Below are 21,779 nucleotides of genomic sequence, written 5' to 3'. Positions count from 1 at the left end.
AACATTTTTAAAAATCTGAAAATTATAGAAAAGTAATGTAAAAAAAGGAAAAGGACAATAGAAAATAAAAAATCAAAGAAAAAACTTTTCAAAAAATAAACGGATAACCCTATTAAAAAACCTGGTGTCAAAACCGTGAAAACCCATAAAATGAAGGAAAATGATCTGATTCCCCCGGGGGATCGCGTCCTCCCCAGCCTCCCCACGCAGCGCGCGACGCGTGTCCTGCAGGGCCCACCATATCGCTGCCTCCCCTTTCTTCCTCACCGCACGCTCGCGAGATAACAGCGCTGCCCAACTCCATGACGACCTCTCCCGAGGCGCCGCCGTTTTTTGCGCCCGACGCCGGTGCCCGTCCCTGCCCCCATCGCCGTAGTTTTTGCGCCCGACGCCGGTGCCCGCCATCATCACCGTCGCCCAACCACCGCGCACCCCATCGCCGATCCCCGGGGATACCTCCGCCGCGCGCCCTGGATCTCGTCGCCGCGCCACCCCAGGAGGAGGAGGCGGCGGGGGAGCGGCGACGCGAGGCTGGGAGCTGGGAGCGCAGGCCGCGGCTAGCGAGGGAGCCGAGGCGGAACCCCGTGTGAGGGAGTCGAGACCGAGCTCGCCCACCTCGCCGTGTGGAGGGGCGCCGCCCTTCTCCGCGTCCATGCCGTAGGAGGTCCGACCTCGCCGCGCAGCCTCGGCCGTCCCCGACTCCGTTCGATGCCGGTGACACCTAGCGGCGCCCGCGTGTGCCCCTCCTTCCTTGACCATCTCCTGCCAGTGGTGTGACGAGGTGCTGCCAGGGGCAGGTCGGGTGTTGCTACCGGTGGTGCACGGCGGTGCTGCCATAGTGCACGCTGCTGACAAGGTGGCACGTCAGTGCTACAAGCCGGGGCGGAAGGAGTTTTGCTTACAAGGTGGTACTCCTCTGCTTCGTCAGGAGATCGGTTTTGCTATCTTAGGTCTCCGGCATTGCTACCGGGGGAGGGAAATTTTTTGCTACCGGCGGAGGCCTACTTTGCTACTCTAGGCGTAGGCCGTTGCTACTAGCGGCTTCTGGCGTTGCTGTCCTCGGCGGATGGAGTTGCTGCAACCTCGTATGGTGTCATGTTGCCACCGCAAAGCGAGGTCTCCGTTGATGTCTTACAAGATTTTGCAACATATGAATAAAAAAATTTGCTACAATTTATTTGCGGTTTTGCTACATCTGCGTAATATGTTTGCTACGGGGTCTCCGACGAGGTCTCCGGCGAGATTCCGGCGAGCTCAGACTTTTTCTTTTATTTCATGGACGAATCGTTTTTTGCTACAATGTAGCAAAAGCGGGTTATTTTTTTGCTGCCGGGAGGTGTTTTTTTGCTACGTTCAGTAAAACCAGATCTGACCGTCCAAGATGGCCGATCCGACGGCTGGCGACCCGGGGGCTGGGAAATCAGATCCCCCGGGGGACGCCCAGCAGTTTCCTAAAATGAAACCAGAATTCGCGGACTAACAACCGAAAGAAGCAGAGAACCGAAAAAGGAAAACACAAGATGGACAGAAGCTGTTACCAATAGCTGTTGCTCGTGACGAGAGAAGAAGGCGAGGAAATGGGCCGGTCCAGTAGAGAGATCGACGTAGGCGGCACTAAGCTGAGAATAGGATTCGCCGTCTACGAGCCTCTGCCCGGCGCCCCTGCTGCTCTCACAGGCCACCGCTCACCACACTTTCTCTGCCGACGCTCGGGATCCGGTCGCAGGCGAGGCCGCTGCTTCGCCATGGCGCGAGGCGTCCCATCGCAGTGGCAGGCGAAGGTGCCTCCACCGGGAAGTCGAGCCACGGATCGATTCCCCGCCCCCCACCCAGGTTGCCGTTGGGGCTGATTCTCCTGTTAGCCCCGTCAGTCCGCACACCTCAATCCCTGCCTACCGAATGAGGCCTCAGTCCGCAGCCCGGTTGGGGGCTCCGCTGATCCTTCATTCTCGTGCTGCTTCGCAGCAGGTACTACTGTTCACCCTGCGTCCCGTGTGCTCCTTCCTTCGAGATGTTAAGTTCAAACTGTAGTATTATTATCAGTTCCACCATCATTGTGATTCGGTAGCTCAATTCAAGGATACATAGCAGTCTCACTAGCCATTGCACAGATATGGCGATTCTGCATAAGCGTGCCAAGTCTTGCTTGCTTGAGTGTTCCTTTCTGCGCGTCAATCAAGGCTACATTTTTCTTTCTGGACTGAGCTTTCCTCTCTTGCTGCGCTGTGTATCATTCAACGATATAATCTACTTTGACAGTGAAACAAGATCCATCCTCCTCCGCAGATATAGTCTCTGTCCACTCTGAGTCATACTCACAGTAGTGACACTAGCTGTATCTAGAGAATATGGCGACTGGCCTATTTAGGATGGCTGAACAGATATGTCTCGTGGAATTAAATTAAGTACCGTCTCTGTCAAATGGAAAAATCTTCAAGGGTCTCAACTTCGCTTTATCTGGTGGAGAAGTCTTTGCTTCAGTGGAGCTTTCCTTCCTGGGCCATTGCATTGTGTTACCACTTCATACAAATCCGTCAGACAGTCACTGCACTATTCTGCACCTCTTGTTTCTATTTTGTGTTGCTTCTTTTCTCCATAAAGCCTGGCAAAGCTCATGCCTGTTATCTCAAAAAGAAAAGAAAACTAGCCATGTTTGGACCTAGGCCAATGGCTTCAATCAGTTGGGAGCTACTTCTCTTTCTTGCAGTACTTTCCTCCTGCGCCCATGGTGACGGTAACCTCACCATCCGATGCCATCCTGACCAGGCTGCAAGCCTCCTCCAGCTGAAGAAATCCTTCTCTCATTCTTCCGTTACCCCAGTGCCCTTGCGTCATGGCAGGATGGCACCGATTGTTGTCTTTGGGAAGGCATTAGCTGTAGCAGTTCCTCGGGCTATGTCACTGCTTTAGAACTCAGTGGACGTGGCTTGTACAGTCCAGGTCTTGACCCTGCAATCTTCGAGCTCACCTCGCTCCAACGACTAGACCTTAGCATAAATTGTTTTGGCCAGTACAGCCTCCCGGCAAATGGGTTTGAGAGGTTCTCCTTGCTCACCTACCTCAACCTCTCCAATTCAGGCTTCAGTGGCCAGATACCTATTGGCATTGGCAGACTTGCCAGCCTTATCTCTTTGGATCTTTCTACTTATCAATATACCACTTCCGGAGATTCTGTCTATGCCGATGTTGAATCTATTTATGCCAGCATCAGTGTTGTTAAAAATTCTCTTCAGCTATACCAACCGAACTTCCATATCCTAGTGGCCAACCTCAACAATCTGACAGAGCTCTACCTTGATGGAGTGGATATGTGGAGCAGCACAGAAGGTTGGTGTGGTGCTCTTGCTAAATATCTTCCAAATCTCCGAGTTCTTAGCTTGAGTTCTTGTGGTCTTGACGGTCCTATTTGTTCGACCCTCTCAACCCTCCACTCCCTAACTGTGATAAACCTGGAAAAAAACTTCTATATGCATGTGGCTCCTTTTCCAGAGTTCTTCATGGATTTTCTCAATTTAAGTGTGCTGAACCTTGCTGAAACAAATCTCCAGGGCTGGTTCCCTCGTAGAACCTTTGAATCAAAAACTCTACGTGTTCTTGATTTATCCGGGAATCAGGATCTCTCAGGGCATGTGCCCAACTTCTCCAACACAAGTTCTTTGGAGATGATGATGCTAGACGGGACCAATTTCTCCTTTGCAAGACCAGGCTCTTTTAGCAATTTCCAGTTTCTGAAAACATTGAGCCTTGACGTGAATTTCATTTCTATGGAGCCTCAGTCTTCACTTGGTATTCTCAGGTCTCTGCGACATTTGGAACTCTCTCAGATGGACTCAGCAAGAGATTTAGGCCCAATTTTGTCTTGGATTGGAAACATGCAAAGTATGCGAAGCTTAAAACTCTCTGGATGCAGCTTATCTCGGACATCTTTTTCTTCAGTTGCCAAACTCAAGAGCTTGAGAAGCCTGGTAATCTCTAATTGCAGCTTCACTAGGCCCGCGCTGTCAACATTTGGTGATCTAGTATATTTGAGAAGCTTGGAGATCTTTCTTTCCACATTTAATGGTCCAATACCATCTGCAATTGGCAACCTCACAAACTTGAAAAGCTTGAAAATCAATGTATGTGATTTTCTAGGGTCGATACCATCTTCAATTGCCAAACTCTTGAACCTAAGAAGCTTGGAAATAAATGGTGGTTATACTGTCCTTAGTGGCTCTTCTTCACCAATACCATCTTCAGTTGGCAACCTCAGTAACTTGATAAGCTTGGAAATCTCGTCTTGCTTGTTTTCTGGGCTAATACCAGATGCAGTTGGACTACTCAAGAAGTTGGCAGTTCTTCGACTTCGATGGTGTGCCTTTTCTGGACGCATACCAAATTCAATAGTTAACTTGACTCGCCTTATTGAGTTAGATCTTTCATCAAATTTTCTCAACGGTAAGTTTATCTTTATTCTTTTAAGAGTTATTTTGGCAAGCAGATTTTGTTCTTGTACATATGATATTCTACATTTTTAAGATACATAAGATATAACCCACCTATCCATATTGCAAATGCAGTATGTAACAACATCCCTTATGTCCGTGTATGCTACATTCTTATACGGAGTTCAAATCTTTTTATTTTAGGAACCCAAGTTACAATGTCTTTTTTCATTGGTTACTATGCCATAGATGGATACTTGAGGAAGCAAATAATATATTGAGTGATAATAAGGAATACAGAGATTCACTAAATATATGATGGGTATCTTGTGAACTGCTATACAACATCAAGAATAGAGGGAGTGTTACTTTCCTAGTTCTAATACGATATTTTATGTCCTTAAAGAAGTAACGCTCAAGGAATTGATTGTTGGAATATAACTTGTAAAAATGCATCACATTTTTTTTGTCATTTTTCAAATTATGACATAAATTCAAATCACTTCATCAGGATATCCAATAATACCAAGAGAGGTGTGCTAGCAGAAGGGTTTATGAGATAAATTGAACTGGCGCTCCTCTGTTGGTATTATTGGGTATATCCTGACGCATTCGACACCCGTGGGAGCCATCGGTCAGACCACCCCCATTGTGCCCCCCATTGTTTCCAGTCTGCATCAAGTCTCAGCTTGGATGCAGCCTCTTATTTTATTTTTAGAACAATACCCTGTATTATTTTTTTTGCGAGAAATACCCTGTATTATTGATAGAACAAACTTGGTAACCATCGCCATGAAGATGGCCGGACAACACGGCTTAGGGGATTGGGGAGTAGAACATAGGTTAGGGGCAACTGGGCAAGACAAACTAGGGAGATGATAGATTAATAACTATGTTCTTATTGCTTGTTTTCTAATTGATACATATATCCTTCCTTATATAGGAGGACTTACTTAACCCCTAAGTAAAATACAAAGGATACAGATTTGATCTCTACTCTTATATTATTGTTATAGCCAGATTTTGGCCACATTGGGAGTTGGGCCGTGATTGAGATGGGCTTGGAGGATATGCATATAAAGTGTTTATGAATCGGCCCCATGCGAGAGTTTGGGCTGGATTGCCCGTGTATCTGTACATTATGATAGGTTACGTTTCAGTTAGAATTAAGAGGTAGAGTTTGGATCGTACACAGTTAGGTTTATTCCAAAAATAGAAAGTCCACGGACTATAAATATGTACCTAGGGTTATTGAGGAAAGAAGACGATCACGTTCACAACCAACACAATCTAGGCGCATCGCCACCCCTTGTTTCGAGGGTTTTCTTCCGGGTAAGCGCCATGCTGCCCAGATCGCATCTTGCGATCTGGGCAGTATCAGTTTATTCGTTGTTTTGTATTGCTCGCACTGAAGCCTTGTTGACGGCGAGTAACACCGTTATCATAGATATGTTGAGGCTAACCCCGATACTCTTTTGATATGTTTGCTTAGTTATGCTATCCCTACATATCTAGCTGCCTCTGCACCTATCTTAGGTGTAAAGGTAGCAACTTGCTTGATCTTTATTTAGTAGATTTGATCTGTTATGGTTGTTCCTTGTTCTTCAAGGATTAGTTTGATATCCGCATGATTAGGCCTTGCAAACGGGTTGAACGATCCAGCAGTGCGTAAGGTATGGTTTGCCGATCCTAGAGAAGATGTTCCGAGAATCGACCCTATGTTGGTTTTTAGGCCTTTTCTAGGACTAGTTTTCTGTTATCTTTCACATCTGCCAGGCTCAATTACGTGTAGGACGTTCCAGTTATGCGGTGAAAACCCTAGACTGTCGTAGGTCGGGTTTAGCTTGGTTTTGATAAAGCAGGACCCCCATGTTATCGTAGATCCAATACGAATCATGGGACAATCGGCTCCTTGAGCCGATTCACAGGGGAACCTGAGAGCCGATCGAGGCTCGGATTTAATGTTTACGTGTCTGCCATGCAGGGAAATAATCGAAGCAATCCATCACCTTCCTGATCAGGTATAGGTCAGGTGGCACGCCCTCGCAATAGCCAGGACGTGTGCCGGAGTTTTGCGGCCGTCGCCCGAGGGACCAGGGCCCACCAGCAGCTCTGGGAGCCTCCCGGCTCTTCGTGTTGCTCGTCGCTGCTCGCCAGTGGGTTTTGGCAGGCAACACATTCTGGCACGCCCGGTGGGACATTCTACAGCAACGGCGTCGACGTCTGCAGCTGAGATGGCGGAGGTACCAATCACGTACGCAGAACTGCCTGAGGAGCATAAGAAGAAATATGATGAGATTAAAGCTGTCTTCGAAGCCGATCTAATCGGCTCTTTCGAGAGGACCCGTAAACACGGCATTAGGTGGAAAGGGTTCTCACCTGAAGGCGTTCTCGATGAAGTGGATCTGTCTACCCCTTCAGAAGAACGCACCAGAGCTCTGCGCCAGGAAGTTAATTACATGGTGGCTCATTCTCTGCACCGTCATTCTGAGAGCCTGGTAAACGCTTTCGAGCGCATCGCAGTTCGCGTGGTTCAGGAAATCATGAAGCATCAAGCATTTCTCCGTCGTGGCCTGCCCTAGGAACTCACCAGGGAGAGATACCGCTCCAAACCAGATCACTACGCCTACTATTCGCGCTACTTCCGGTAGCCGCCGGGTTCACCGGCATACGTCGTCTACAAGATTGGGGGCGATCCTAGCGATTGCCAGTTCCTGCAAGAGCCGCCTAAAGAGATCCCACATGGATACGTGTGCACATACGTACCGGACTGCAATAACTTGGCGCGCACGAACCAGATTGCAGGAGGGATTTCTGGAGCGGACGCCGATAAACAGGCGTGGCTAGCTAGATATGCCACCGGAACGAGTCATGAAAGCGCAGCTCCTGCAGCTAATACCATGGAACAAATCAGTACAATCTTGAGAGACCAGTTCGGCATCTTGCCAAAGAGGAGAATGGTCGGCTATTCCAAACCGTACCCCAATGAATACGATTTGATTCCATTGCCGCCCAAGTATCGGCTTCCCGAGTTCTCAAAGTTCAATGGATCAGAAGGGTCTAGCTCAATTGAGCATGTGAGCCGATATTTGGCACAGTTGGGCATGATTTCAGCATCAGACCCGTTACGTGTGAGGTTTTTTGCGCAATCTCTCACAGGACCAGCTTTTGGGTGGTACACCTCGTTGCCACCAGATTCAGTCCGGACGTGGAAGCAGCTGGAAGAGCAATTTCATATTCAATATCACTCAGAAGCTACTGAGGCTGGCATTGCCGATCTGACACAGGTGCGGCAGAAGCGTGGAGAAACGGTGTCAGAATATATCTAGCGTTTCAGAACTGTCAAGAACCGATGTTATTCGGCTCGTCTAACTGAGAAAGAAGCAGTCGATCTGGCAGTGTTAGGCCTCGCGGCGCCGATCAAGGATCTGACTTTCCAAGTGGAATACAATTCACTGGCGCACATGGCTCAGAAATTAACATTGTACGAGCAGCGCCATCCAGAATTGTACCAAGACAAGTTCAAACGCCCGATAGGCCTGGTCGAGGCAGAAGAAGTTGGGGACTCTGCAGAAGACCAGGAAGTAGCCGTGGCTGAATGGGCTCGGGGGGCAGATCCCGTGTCCTGCAAATGGGTAAAACAACAAGGACCTGTAAAAGGGTTCGACTTCGATATAAGCAAAGCTGAGCAAATATTTGACTTATTGCTTAAGGAAAAACGGCTGACGTTACCCGAAGGCCATAAAATCCCTACGGCGCAAGAGGTGAACGGGAGACCGTACTGCAAGTGGCATCACTCGTTCACCCATATCACCAATGACTGCAAAGAGTTGCGTCGGCAGATCCAAACGGCGATAGAGCAAGGCCGTTTGATCTTTGGTCAGTTTGCCATGAAGGTGGACACGCAACCGTTTCCTGGCGTCAACATGGTGGAGCATAATCAATCCACAAGGCGTCAGCTAGATTTCTCATTCGGTGTTAACATGGCAGGGCCTGTATACCCCCGTGGCAAGGAAAAGGAGGAGGCCGGCCCACGCGACCGGCCCCGATATGATGACAGGCGGTACATCACTGAGGAGCAAGTGAGAAACGTGCGGTATCAACGACCGCTCTCCGAGCATCTCCTTAACAAATATGAGCGTCAGTACGATCGACGCCGGCGGTACGATATAGATGACGAAAGATACCGTCGGTCAGATGTAGATAATGGAAAATATCGTCGGTGTGATAGAAACGACGAAGGGTATGAGCGTCGCGCTAAGGGGAAGTCGAGAGAGCAGGAAGACATGGACAGACACTGGGATTGTCCTTTCTTTAAGCACTGCTGGGATTCAGGTATGAGCCGATTGCCTACAATCGACAACTGCCCGGAATGTAGACGGCAGAAGGAGGACACGGGTGAGGTTTCAGTGTTCAAACGTCTAGGGCCCCTCCCATCTCAAAACAGACGAGCTGAGTCATCTCGAGAGGAAGAGTTCGAGGAATCAGAAAATGAAGAAGAAGATAGATACCACCGACCAAGGTGGTGCCCTGATGGACTCAGTCACTCCCAAAAGCGTAGGGTTCAGCGGCTACGTAGCTTGGAGGAAGCCGAGGCGCAATACCTGCACACGTTGAGGAAAGCGCGGCCCGATCTGGCCGTAAAAATTCAACGAACCTTGGACACGGAGATGCGTCCACAAAAGAAAGAATGGCGCCCTAAGCAAGCAAAAACCGATGCGAAGACATCGGCTGGCACAAATATGGTGTTCATTCTTCCGTCAGAATTTTGTGCTCCAGGAATCGAAGAAGCGCCGGTGGCATAGTTGGACTGCGGCCCACGGCCAGTTATCTTTGAGAAGCCACGAGAGAAGAGCTACAAACACTTGAAGGCCCTGTACCTAAGAGGTTATATCAACGGGCAGCCTGTCAGCAAGATGTTGGTTGACACGGGAGCGGCAGTCAACATAATGCCATACTCCATGCTACGGCGTTTGGGACGCTCTAACGCAGATCTGATCAAAACCAACGTCACACTAAGCGACTTCAACGGCCAAGCATCAGAAACACAAGGCGTTCTGAACGTGGATCTAACCGTGGGCCGAAAAACCATCCCTACCTCATTCTTCATCGTCGACAGCAAAAGCACCTACGCTGTCCTGCTAGGGAGGGATTGGATTCACGCCAATTGCTGCATTCCATCCACGATGCACCAATGCCTGATACAGTGGGATGGAGATGAAGTGGAGGTCGTCCATGCAGATGACTCAGTCGAGATCTCAATAGCTGGCATGAATATTTGGGACGCGGACGACCAAGAGCCGATCTCTGGAGTCAGCTTAGACGGCTGTGAGCGCATCGAAGCTACAAAAAACGGGGTGAGGCTGGTCTTATCCACCGGCCTGACAGAGTAGCAAGACCAAAGTCAATGGACGTACGTAGCAAGGCCGATCCCTGCGATCGGCCCCAAAAAATAAAAAGCCATGATCTCACCTCAATCATGCCACGTAGTTGTAGTAGGGAGACTCCCTCCCGTAGTAGAGCACAAATAAGTTGTAAACCTTCATTGAGCAGTACAATCAAAAGGGGGGCCGATTCCAGCAATCGGCCCAAATCACCCTCCCCATACGTTTTGCCTGTGTTCGGCATCGATCTAGCAGCCGACGGAAAGCTAGGGTATGGATTTACATCGGCTGATGAGCTAGAAGAGATTGACATTGGTCCTGGGGATAAGCCGCGACCAACATTTATCAGCAAAAAGCTAGATCCACATCTGAGGGACTTGATGATAGCTCTGTTGAAAGAATACCCAGATTGTTTTGCTTGGGATTACACAGAGATGCCCGGGTTAGACAGGAGCATCATCGAGCATCGGCTCCCTCTTAAGAAAGGGTTTCGGCCGTTCCAACAGCGAGCACGGCAAATGAAGGCCGAAATTTTAGAAGAAGTCAAGAAAGAGATCGAGAAAATGTTGAACGCCGGGTTCATCAGGCCATGCAGGTACGCCGAGTGGATTTCTAGTATTGTGCCTGTACAGAAAAAGGACGGCCGATGGCGCGTCGCCATAGATTTTCGGGATCTCAACAGAGCCACCCCAAAGGATGAGTATCCAATGCCGGTAGCAGAGACATTGATCAATGCAGCTGCTGGTCATAAGGTGTTAAGTTTCATGGATGGCAATGCCGGTTACAACCAAATTTTCATGGCTCCAGAGGATATACACAAGACTGCATTCAGAGTACCAGGTTCAGTGGGCTTGTTTGAATATGTAGTCATGACATTTGGACTGAAAAATGCCGGCGCAACATACCAAAGAGCCATGAATTACATCTTTCATGATCTGATCGGCAAGTTGGTGGAGATTTACATTGATGACGTGGTAGTGAAGTCTGTTTCAGTAAAAGGACACCTGGATGATCTGCGACGAATCCTAGACCGAACTAGAAAATTCGGGCTAAGAATGAATCCAAAGAAGTGTGCTTTTGGCGTAACGGCCGGTCAATTCTTGGGTTTCTTGGTTCATGAACGCGGAATTGAGATCGGCCTGAAAAGTCAAGAGGCAGTGCGAACAATGAAACCACCTACCACGAAGAAGGAACTCCAGTGTCTCATCGGCAAAATCAACTTCGTCAGAAGATTCATCTCCAATCTGTCAGGGCGAATCGAGCCGTTCATGGGACTGGTGAAAATTAAATCAGATGAGGAGTTTCGCTGGGGGCGAGCAACAATGAGCATTTGACGAGATTAAAGAGTATCTAACGAAGCCACCTGTGTTGGTTCCGCCCCAGCAAGACAGACCATTCTATATTTACTTGTCAGTAGCTGACACTTCCATCGCCTCAGTGGTGGTGCAACTTTATGATGGCCTGGAAAGAGTTGCTTTCTACCTCAGCAGAAGGATGTTGGATGCGGAAACTAGGTACCCTGAGATCGAGAAATTGTGCCTCTGCCTATTTTTTACCTGCACCAAGCTTCGCTACATCTTGCTGTCAGCGGAAATTGTCATCATATGCAAATCAGATGTCATCAAACATATGCTGTCGGCTCCTGTGTTGAAAGGCCGACTCGGTAAGTGGATGTTTGCATTATCGGAATTTGACCTCCGGTATCACCGCGAAAGCAACAAAGGACAAGCGTTGGCCGATCTTATTGCCGAACGAATCAACACGGATATAGCAAAGACTGCTCTGTGCGTGCATGGGCCATGTTTTTCGATGGATCGGCTCGCGATGATGGTTGCGGCATCGGCATTCTACTCGTGTCGCCCGGGGGCAACATATTCCTTCTCCATCAAAGTGCTACCTACCCCTTGCACCAACAATGTCGCCGAGTATGAGGCAATACGCAAGGGAATGGAGTTGCTTTTGGAGGCGAAGGTACAGTTGGAACTTTTTGGAGACTCAAAACTGGTGATTTCCCAGCTCACGGAAGAATACAAATGCGAGAGCGAGACGCTCTTCCCATTATGGATGCAATGCCGTGAGCTGATGGCACAATTTAGGTACATAAACTTCAATTGGATCCCGAGGTCGCAAAAAACCGAGGCCAACGATCTCGCACAGATGGCCTCAGGCTACAAGGAGGTAGCAGGTGGAGCCGATGTTCAGGTACAGTTCTTGGAACCAGATGACTGGAGAGCCGATATCTTCAATTACTTGAAAGATCCGGCTCGGGGGGCACCTAAACGGATAAGATACAAGGCCATGAAATATGTGCTTATAGGAGATGACATGTTCTACAGGACTTTGGAAGGGTTACTTCTCAAATGTCTGGGACCAGCCGAGTCAAATCGGCTCTTGCACGAGGTACACGAAGGCGCCTGTGGAACTCACCAGTCGGCTCATAAGATGAAATGGTTGATCAGGCGATCGGGGTTTTATTGGCCCACCATGCTCGAGGATTGCTTTAAGTACTATAAGGGGTGTCAAGCGTGTCAGATGTTCGGGAAAATTCAGATGGTACCAGCATCAGCAATGAACCCTATCATCAAGCCTTGGCCATTTCGAGGGTGGGGTATGGATATGATCGGCAAAATCAATCCTCCATCGAGCAAAGGCCATAATTGGATTTTGGCCATTACAGATTATTTCACTAAATGGGTGGAAGCCGTCCCTATGAAGTCAGTGACATCACAAGATGTTATCAATTTCGTGAAGGAACATGTCATTCATAGATTCGGGATTCCCCAGACGATCACGACCGATGGAGGTTCGGTCTTCATTTCTCGCGAGTTTAGAAAGTTCTGCGAGGACATGGGAATTAAGTTGATTCGATCATCTCCATACTATGCTCAAGCAAATGGGCAAGCTGAAGCGTCCAACCAGAGCCTTATCAAGTTGATTAAGAGGAAAGTCGACGAGCACCCCAGACGGTGGCACGAGATATTGTCGGAGGCTTTGTGGGCTTATCGCATGTCATGTCATGGGGCGATAAAAACCTCGCCATACCATTTGGTCTATGGACAAGAAGCCGTATTACCCTGGGAAATCACGGCTGGGTCGAGACGCGTTACGTTTCAGAATGATCTAACAACTGAAAAATATGCAACCCTGATGAGTGATAGTATTGAGGATCTAACGGAACTTAGACTTTGGTCGCTTGAGAAAATTAAAGAAAACAAAGCCAAGGTAGCCCGCGCGTATAATAAAAAGGTGAGGCCAAAGGAGTTCCACGTCGGTGATCTGGTATGGGAAGCTGTATTACCGTTGGGAACTAAGGATGCAGTGTATGGTAAATGGTCTCCAAATTGGCACGGGCCGTACAGGGTTGACCAGGTTTTAAGGGGTAACGCATACATGCTTGAGGAGCTGAGCGGTGTGAAGTTCCCAGTGGCTGTCAATGGTCAGCATCTCAAGAAATATTTCCCAAGTATGTGGGATGACGGACAGTGAAATATGGGGGCCGATGCGTGAAATCGGCCGGTAAAAAATATAAATACAAAGCATAGCCGATGCACAGACTTCGACTTTAGATTAAAAAGCCGATGCGCAGCCATCGACTCTAGAGTTACAAACGGTTACGAGCAGTTATCAGATTACATGGAGAGGCTCTATAAAAGGAATGCCTCGAAGGCACGGAGGGCGTCAGCACGGACAAGATCCACCTCGGCGATCTCGGCCTTATCATCTTCATCCTTGCCTGTCACTAGCTGCTTGTGCAGGTCACGTATTTCTGCCAGATCAGTTTTCAGCTGAGCTTTGAGGCCTTCTGCTTCTTCTTGGGAGCGGGCAATAAGAGTTTCCTTATTAGAAATAAGCTGTTTGGTCGTCCGGACCCTCTCTTCAAGGTCCTCCAATTCCTTTCGCAAGGTCTCAAGTTCGGCGGTGCTGACAGAGGTGTCAGTTTTGGCATCTAAGGCCGCCTTTTTCTCGTTGAGCCGCTGACATTTGTCTGCAATATCAGTTTTCAACGGAAGTTGGGCGTGGCGTAGCTCGATTCTCTGACGAGCTAACTTCACCCTTGACCTGTAGGCAGACAGAGTCACGACTGGCCAGAGTTTCACCTGCAACGCTACCGGGAGGTGGTGCTGGATTTCTTCAAGAACACTCTTCACTTCCTCGGGGTTTTCGACCAACGTCTCGATCGGGGAGGAAAGCAGGGCTTTGAGACGCTGGAATTGACGTTGGACGGCGCTGGGTTGTGGTTCATTGCATGCCGCAAAAGGAGCTGGTTCGATGGATTCAGGGTCGAACGTTAGCAAGCTCGAGAGATCACAACCCTGACAAACGTAAAACAGCGTCAGTATGCAGCAAAAGGGAAGGGTGAGCCAAACGAAAAGAGTATACCTCTCCTGAGACCAGGGGGACAGCCGATGATGAGGTAATCGGCTCTTGTGTTTCTGCTGGGGGCTTGGCCAAATTGGCGACCTTGTCGACAGCACCTATAGGGATTACTGGATCCAGGGTTGCGGAGGACATCAATACTTCTTTGACTCCCCCACTAGAAGTGTCATCAGTCTGCAAAGGAGGTGGTTAGCCGATGCGAGCAGTAATGGTTTGAAAGATGAGCCAGGGAGAGTATAGAAGGAAATTACATTTGAGGCCTCTTGGTTTGATGAAGGGGCTTGCGGTTCCTTTCGAACCCTCTTGGTGCATCGGCTCTTTGTGCGTTGACCGCCCTGCCCCGCTCTGATTGGAGCTTGGGGGGCAACAGGTTCAGGAACTGGTCTTTTCCTGGAAGCCGATGGTTGCAAATCTGGCTGGCTCTGCGTGGTGATTTTCCCAAAGTTGCCCGAGCTCGAATCCCCTCGACTGGATTGTGTTTCCTCGCTGGAGTTGTCTTCGGTGGCTTCGGTGGAGGCCTATAAAAGAAGAGTTAGTGGGCACAAGTGTGTTTGCAGAAGTCCATAAGGATAGATGAAACCAGGAAGTGCATGGACCAACGTACGTGCGAACTCTCTTGGTCTGGAGAAGGGTTCCGGCGCTTCAAAGTTTTCTTGGCGGTTACTTTCTTCACTGCCATTCTCGCCTTGATTGGGACTCGGGGGGCAGCTGGTCCGGAAGAGACTTTGCTCTTGGAAGCCGATTTTGGTGAAATCGGCTGGCTCTGCATCACGACCTTTTTCAAAGGTGGCGAGTTTTTGCAGAAAAGGACCACCGGAGCCGGTGGGAGGAATTCAAAGGGGGAGCCGTCATCATGTGTAGGTTCTGGACCATCTTGTTGCTGCAAGGAGATAGAGCGAGGTTATAAAAAATCATTGTAAACCATTTCAAGAAAATTTGCGAGTGGTAGTACCTGTTCCGCGGGGATATCATATTCGGCATCGAGCTGTCTCAGCAACGGTCCCAGAGCTCTCCTGAAGGCATGAGTTTTCCACATGGACCACCAGGTCTCAAAACCATCGGTTGATGAGGTGAAAGAGAGGTTATTGGGGATTGGGATAGCTAGAGCATCAAAGAAAGAGTAACACCTCTGACCGGTGAGGACATCGGGCAAATCAGCTCTGCTCTCTGTTAAGTGATGAAGGAAGAAGTGAGGAGACACCTGCCCAAGACCAAACTGCCGGGCTGTGACAACCGGCTGATAAGATTCATAACCAGGTTTGATTATCCTGTTTGATGTGCTCATGCCAACTGGAAGGAAGCAGGGACGGATCATGGTGGAATATAATTGTCGGGTGCTGGTGTCATCGGCAAAGCTGTCTAGCCTGAAGGAGACTGGATTTTCAAAATTTTCAGATTCTGTGTAAGGGAAGAAGAGAGGATTGTCCAGGCCTTGGAAGAAAATCCTGAACCACTTTGATGCTTCCTTGGGGATCAGTTTACTACCTGGAAGGCTATACAAGGCTTGGCCGTAGCTAGTGCATCGGATCTGTTTTCCGTAGGCATCTGGAAAGGTGCGAGTGGCCAAAAGTGGGAAGTTTGGGATATGGTTCTGGAAATACAGCTGAGCCCATAGTTGAATAAACCACCAGGGACCTCCTGTTTTGACTGTTCGTTGGGAAGATAATTTGACAGACATTAGTTGGAGGTATCGATAGACCTCTCCAAGGAACAGTTTGCCGATGCCAAGATGGGTGCCTCTGGCAAGTTCGTAGGCCAAGGGAAGATAATTCTTGGTCGGAGCGAGTGAAGGGCCACAGAATATAAAGTGTTCCAACCAGAAATTCAGAAAAGCCGTGTGTTCTTTCTCTGTTACAGGGCCTTTATTTTTCATGTGGCGTCGAAGGTAAGCACCCCAGTTTGTGCACTCTGTTTTGGAAGAAAGTTTGAAAGGAACCTTTGGCAGCATAAAAGCAGAGGGGCTGGGAGATGTGACGTCTAGGCCAGTGATCATTACCACATCTAGCAGAGTTGGTGTCATGGGGCCATGGCCAAACATGAAGCAGTTCAGGGCATCAGACCAGAAGTAGCCGATGGTTTTTAGAAGATTTTCATGCTTCTCAAGGGGAGACAATGATAAGGACAGAGCATCGGCTATTCCTGTGGTTTCCCAGTTGGATTGGTGAGTTTTGGATACTCTATTATACCAGGAAACCCAATCTTCAGGAGGGTTAGGCCAGGCTCGTAAGCAGTCGGCCCAAGAAGTTAGATCTAAGTTCTGATTCACGAAGGGAATCCTATTGGCCTCGCAAGAAATCAGATGGGCGGGACTCTCGACAGTCCGAGGGCCAAGACACAGAGAGTTTGGAAGAGAAGGATGCGGTAATACAATGTCTGATACCTAAAATTGATGGTGAAATAAGGCATTAATTCAGATGTTTGCTATGAATTCCAACACTATGCTCGGATGGCGAGGGGCCGTTAGAGATTACCTTCAGGCCAGAAACTGGTGCGTTGGTGTTGGACGATTCCGCCATCCGATTTGTTGACGAATATGAATCTGCGCGGTTAGGGATCTAGGGTTCGCGTCGCCGCAAGTTGAATTTGGTTGAGGAGCAATTGGGGATTTGAGTTTGGTCCTTTAGATGAGGGTCGCAGGTTACCGTTTGAAGTTTGGCCTTACTGGCGTTTTATAGTAAAAGACTGATGCGTTGCCATCGGCTCTTTGTGCGTTGACCTGCTTTGACAATCGGGAAAATTGGGCATGAAAGCGTTCTTCATTGATGGAGAGGGTTTTTTTACAAAGAAGAGCCGATTGCTCACAAAAGGAAGATCTACTACCTAATGTACTACTACTAGCCCTATTCTAGTAGTCCCTAGTCTAGGGGCCGGCGCCGTCGCTGCCGTCGCTGCCCTCATCGTCGCCGTCCTCGCTGTCGTCGGCGCTGCTGCCGGCGATGTCCTCGTCGCTGCTGTTGAAGCCGCCGGCAGGGGCTTCTTCCTCTTCGTCGTCGTCGTCGTCATCCTCCGACCCGGCGCGGAAGCGCTTCGCCGGCGGGTACTCGTCGGAGGAGGTGTCGTCCTCCGCCTCGTCCTCCTCGTCGGAGGAGATGTCCTCGCCCCAAGAGAAGGCGTCGTCGTCGCTCCCTTCCTCTAACTCCCCGTCGATGAGGAACTGGAGGTCGTCTTCCCCGTCGGTCAAGGACTCGTCATCCTCTGACCAGAAGGAGGAGTCCCAATCTGCCTCGTCCCAATGCGGTGGGGCGAGGGCCTCGTACGCCGCCATCGGGTCGTACTCCGGCGTCGGCTCACGGGAGGGGGAAGATTGGCAGGAAAGACCCGAGGAAGCAGAGGAGGAGTCCATGGTTGCAGAGGAGGGGAGTTTCGATTGCTAATGTGGAGCAAGAGGATGAGGAGGCGAACTGATCGGGTGCAGTTAAATAAAAGGGGATGTAGTGGGAGATGATTCAATGCTGTGGCGGTTTCTGAGGGTGCGGTGCCAAAACTGTCAAATCGTGCAGTGTGGAGGAGTTGAGGAGGCAAGACATCATGATGGAAGGGCACTGTAGCGGTTCTGATCTGCAATGCGTAACCCGATGAAGGAAAACAGAGTGGTTTTGGAATTATTATTGCCAAAACCAGGGGGGCATGTGTTATAGCCAGATTTTGGCCACATTGGGAGTTGGGCCGTGATTGAGATGGGCTTGGAGGATATGCATATAAAGTGTTTATGAATCGGCCCCATGCGAGAGTTTGGGCTGGATTGCCCGTGTATCTGTACATTATGATAGGTTACGTTTCAGTTAGAATTAAGAGGTAGAGTTTGGATCGTACACAGTTAGGTTTATTCCAAAAATAGAAAGTCCACGGACTATAAATATGTACCTAGGGTTATTGAGGAAAGAAGACGATCACGTTCACAACCAACACAATCTAGGCGCATCGCCACCCCTTGTTTCGAGGGTTTTCTTCCGGGTAAGCGCCATGCTGCCCAGATCGCATCTTGCGATCTGGGCAGTATCAGTTTATTCGTTGTTTTGTATTGCTCGCACTGAAGCCTTGTTGACGGCGAGTAACACCGTTATCATAGATATGTTGAGGCTAACCCCGATACTCTTTTGATATGTTTGCTTAGTTATGCTATCCCTACATATCTAACTGCCTCTGCACCTATCTTAGGTGTAAAGGTAGCAACTTGCTTGATCTTTATTTAGTAGATTTGATCTGTTATGGTTGTTCCTTGTTCTTCAAGGATTAGTTTGATATCCGCATGATTAGGCCTTGCAAACGGGTTGAACGATCCAGCAGTGCGTAAGGTATGGTTTGCCGATCCTAGAGAAGATGTTCCGAGAATCGACCCTATGTTGGTTTTTAGGCCTTTTCTAGGACTAGTTTTCTGTTATCTTTCACATCTGCCAGGCTCAATTACGTGTAGGACGTTCCAGTTATGCGGTGAAAACCCTAGACTGTCGTAGGTCGGGTTTAGCTTGGTTTTGATAAAGCAGGACCCCCATGTTATCGTAGATCCAATACGAATCATGGGACAATCGGCTCCTTGAGCCGATTCACAGGGGAACCTGAGAGCCGATCGAGGCTCGGATTTAATGTTTACGTGTCTGCCATGCAGGGAAATAATCGAAGCAATCCATCACCTTCCTGATCAGGTATAGGTCAGGTGGCACGCCCTCGCAACAGCCAGGACGTGCGCCGGAGTTTTGCGGGCCGTCGCCCGAGGGACCAGGGCCCACCAGCAGCTCTGGGAGCCTCCCGGCTCTTCGTGTTGCTCGTCGCTGCTCGCCAGTGGGTTTTGGCAGGCAACAATTATTCCTTTCCTATTTAGATAAATCTCCTGCCTATTTAGTAATATTCCATATCTATATAAATTTTGACTAATCCTATATTCCTACATATAACAATTGAGGCTTGAGTTACAACGTCTTCAACATATAACCCTGTCCGCTGATACTGCAGAAGTCCAATTGTAGGCTAACCCATGTAGAACTGGACATAATCTCAACAACAATGTTGTCCACAAGGTGAGTGAATACATTAGTTAAATATGTGGATACAAAAGATAGGATGGTAAAGCCATTTGCCTTTGTTATTCTCCTTAACTAAAGATTTGTGAATCTGTATGCATGCTCCTACATTTCGTATTAGATGAGCTCTTCTTTTAGACATATCATATAACTATATACTACATAAGAATATTGTATATTTCATTCGATCTCGCTACTCAAATCTAACTGGCAAACTACCAGAGTAGATAATGTTCTCTACTCTTTGTGCAGGGGAGCTTCCAACATCTGTTTTCACTATTCCGACATTGGAGCGCTTATATCTTCAATCAAACCAGCTCACTGGTTCAATACAAGACCTCAACGTGATGTCTTCACACTTGGTTTCAGTGGATTTAAGCACTAATGAATTGACAGGAAATATCCCCAAGTCATTCTTTCAACTCAAAAGTTTGGCATATCTTGACATTGGCTGGAATAACTTTGTGGGTTTGGTGGATCTTTCCTCGTTTTGGGTGTTGGGAAATCTCGTTTCTTTGAGTCTTTCCAACAACAATTTATCAGTCATGGACATGGATGGAGAAGGCAACAACTCTGCGTCTACCTTTCTCCCTCGAGTTAACGATTTAGAATTAGCAAGTTGCAATTTAACGGGATTTCCAAACTCATTGGCACACATTAGACAAATGTCTTCCTTGGACCTGTCATGCAATAGAATCAGTGGGGCTATTCCAACGTGGATATGGGTGACATGGACCAGTAGCCTTACATATTTGAATCTTTCACACAACATGTTCAACACTATGCTGCTTACTTCATATGTTCTCCCTTTCAACTGTTTGAGAATTCTTGATCTCAGTTCCAATCAGCTTCAAGGGCAAGTTCCTATGCCAAACTCGCCAGCATATATCTTGGATTATTCAAACAACAGTTTCTCTTCACTACTTTCAAACTTCACTCTCTATCTTGGCCATACGTTCACTGTTTCTAAAAATAATATTAGTGGACATATACCCAACTCAATTTGTGATTCAAGTATCTATATCCTCGACCTATCTTTTAACAACTTCACTGGGCAGATACCTTCATGCCTAATAGAAGATAGTTACGTGAGTGCGCTGAGTTTGGGGGATAATCAGTTTGAAGGTATGTTGCCCAACAATATAAAAAATCAGTGTAGGCTTGAAACATTAGACGTGAAGAACAATAATATTGAAGGGCAGATTCCAAGGACACTTACTAAGTGCTTGCAGCTAGAGTTCCTCGACTTTGGAAATAATCATATGGTGGGTTCTTTTCCATCATGGCTGGGGAGGTTTCCTGGACTTCGTGTCCTTGTTTTGAGATCCAACCAACTCTATGGCTCCATAGGTGGTGACATTCACAGAGGCGACAAATCTAGAGAATACTTCTCTAGCTTGCAGATTCTTGATGTTGCCTCGAACAATTTCTCTGGTGCTTTGAGTCCAGAATGGTTTGAGGGGTTGGAATCAATGATGGCAGATTTAAATACTACAGGTTATCTTATCAGTGATTATAACGCATCTATCTCAACAGCAGGAGCGTATCAGGCCTATGTCACGATAACATATAAAAGCATCTATAGGACATTTGATAAGATCTTTACTACTTTAACGGTAATTGACCTTTCAGATAATTCATTTGATGGTACAATTCCTGTATCGCTTGGGGGGCTTATTTCACTACTCGTACTAAATATGTCTGGCAATGCCTTCACCGGTGACATTCCTTCAGAATTTGGCGGGATGGCTCAACTAGAAGCACTAGACCTGTCTCAGAACCAACTGTCTGGTGATATTCCAGAGGCGCTAACAAACCTCACCTTTCTTGGTATCTTGAACTTGTGCAACAATAAGTTGGTTGGGAAGATACCTCGGTCAGGTCAATTTTCAACATTCCAAAACAGTTCATTTGAAGGCAATCTGGGGCTGTGTGGACCGCCATTGTCCAACCCATGCGGTGTTTCCCCTGCTCCTCCAAGTGCGGTGCATGTGGAGAAGTCCTCTAATGTGGATGTCATCCTGTTCCTCTTGGTCGGGCTCGGCTTCGGCATTGGATTTGCAGCAGCCATTCTGGTGAGATGTGGCTGGATCGGCGAATGGTTTTTTAAATCCGTGAGATCTTTGCGGACCTGATCTAAAATAGTGAATGCTTCCAAGTGCAAGCATGCATTGCTGGAAGCAGTTATGCAACACAAGAGGTATCAAAGTGTAATATGGCATCTGGATGTATTTGTACGTTGTTTCTTCTAAAGTATCAAACGTATGGGCTAATATGTAGCACTCATGTGTGATGTATACAGTGCTTTCATGTATCATTACAACTACACCTTAGTTGTATGCATTGTATACTCTGAGATTGTCTCGTGTACATGTACTAGCTGTTAGGTTGATCTCCTCGTCCTCGACCCAACGGTCGAGCACGACCCTATCTCGCGCACTGATCGGGGGCGCCCAACCACGTCTGGTTGGTGGGCCCCTATCGCCAGTGCCACATATAAAAGAGGTGGGGGCCGGGGCACGGACGCCAAGGTTCGTCCGCTGCCATCCTCCCCACCGACACACAAACCCTAGACC

The 21,779-nt window shown here is 48.2% G+C and overlaps 1 protein-coding gene across 1 annotated transcript; it reads left to right on the top strand.

The window, feature by feature from the left end:
- The first annotated feature begins 1,679 nt into the window (after positions 1–1,679).
- On the top strand, positions 1,680–21,579 carry LOC127340907 (receptor like protein 28-like). The gene is made up of 2 exons (XM_051366681.2): positions 1,680–4,437; positions 19,456–21,579. Exons 1-2 carry the CDS (start codon positions 3,309–3,311, stop codon positions 21,336–21,338), a joined length of 3,012 nt encoding a protein of 1,003 aa, XP_051222641.2. The 5' UTR covers positions 1,680–3,308; the 3' UTR covers positions 21,339–21,579.
- The last annotated feature ends 200 nt before the right edge of the window (positions 21,580–21,779 follow it).

The sequence above is a fragment of the Lolium perenne genome, chromosome 3 (assembly GCF_019359855.2).
Source record: "Lolium perenne isolate Kyuss_39 chromosome 3, Kyuss_2.0, whole genome shotgun sequence".
Taxonomy (NCBI): domain Eukaryota; kingdom Viridiplantae; phylum Streptophyta; class Magnoliopsida; order Poales; family Poaceae; genus Lolium; species Lolium perenne.
Note: the sequence above shows the minus strand (reverse complement) of the source record. Positions and strands in the feature narration are given on the sequence as shown.

What these genes read in the sequence shown, in the direction of transcription:
- LOC127340907 (XM_051366681.2), top strand. Translation starts at nt 3,309, where the DNA reads ATGTGGAGCAGCACAGAAGGTTGGTGTGGTGCTCTTGCTAAATATCTT. An exon ending in TTCATCAAATTTTCTCAACG is followed by an intron (nt 4,438 to 19,455) that starts GTAAGTTTATCT and finishes CTCTTTGTGCAG; the next exon opens with GGGAGCTTCCAACATCTGTT.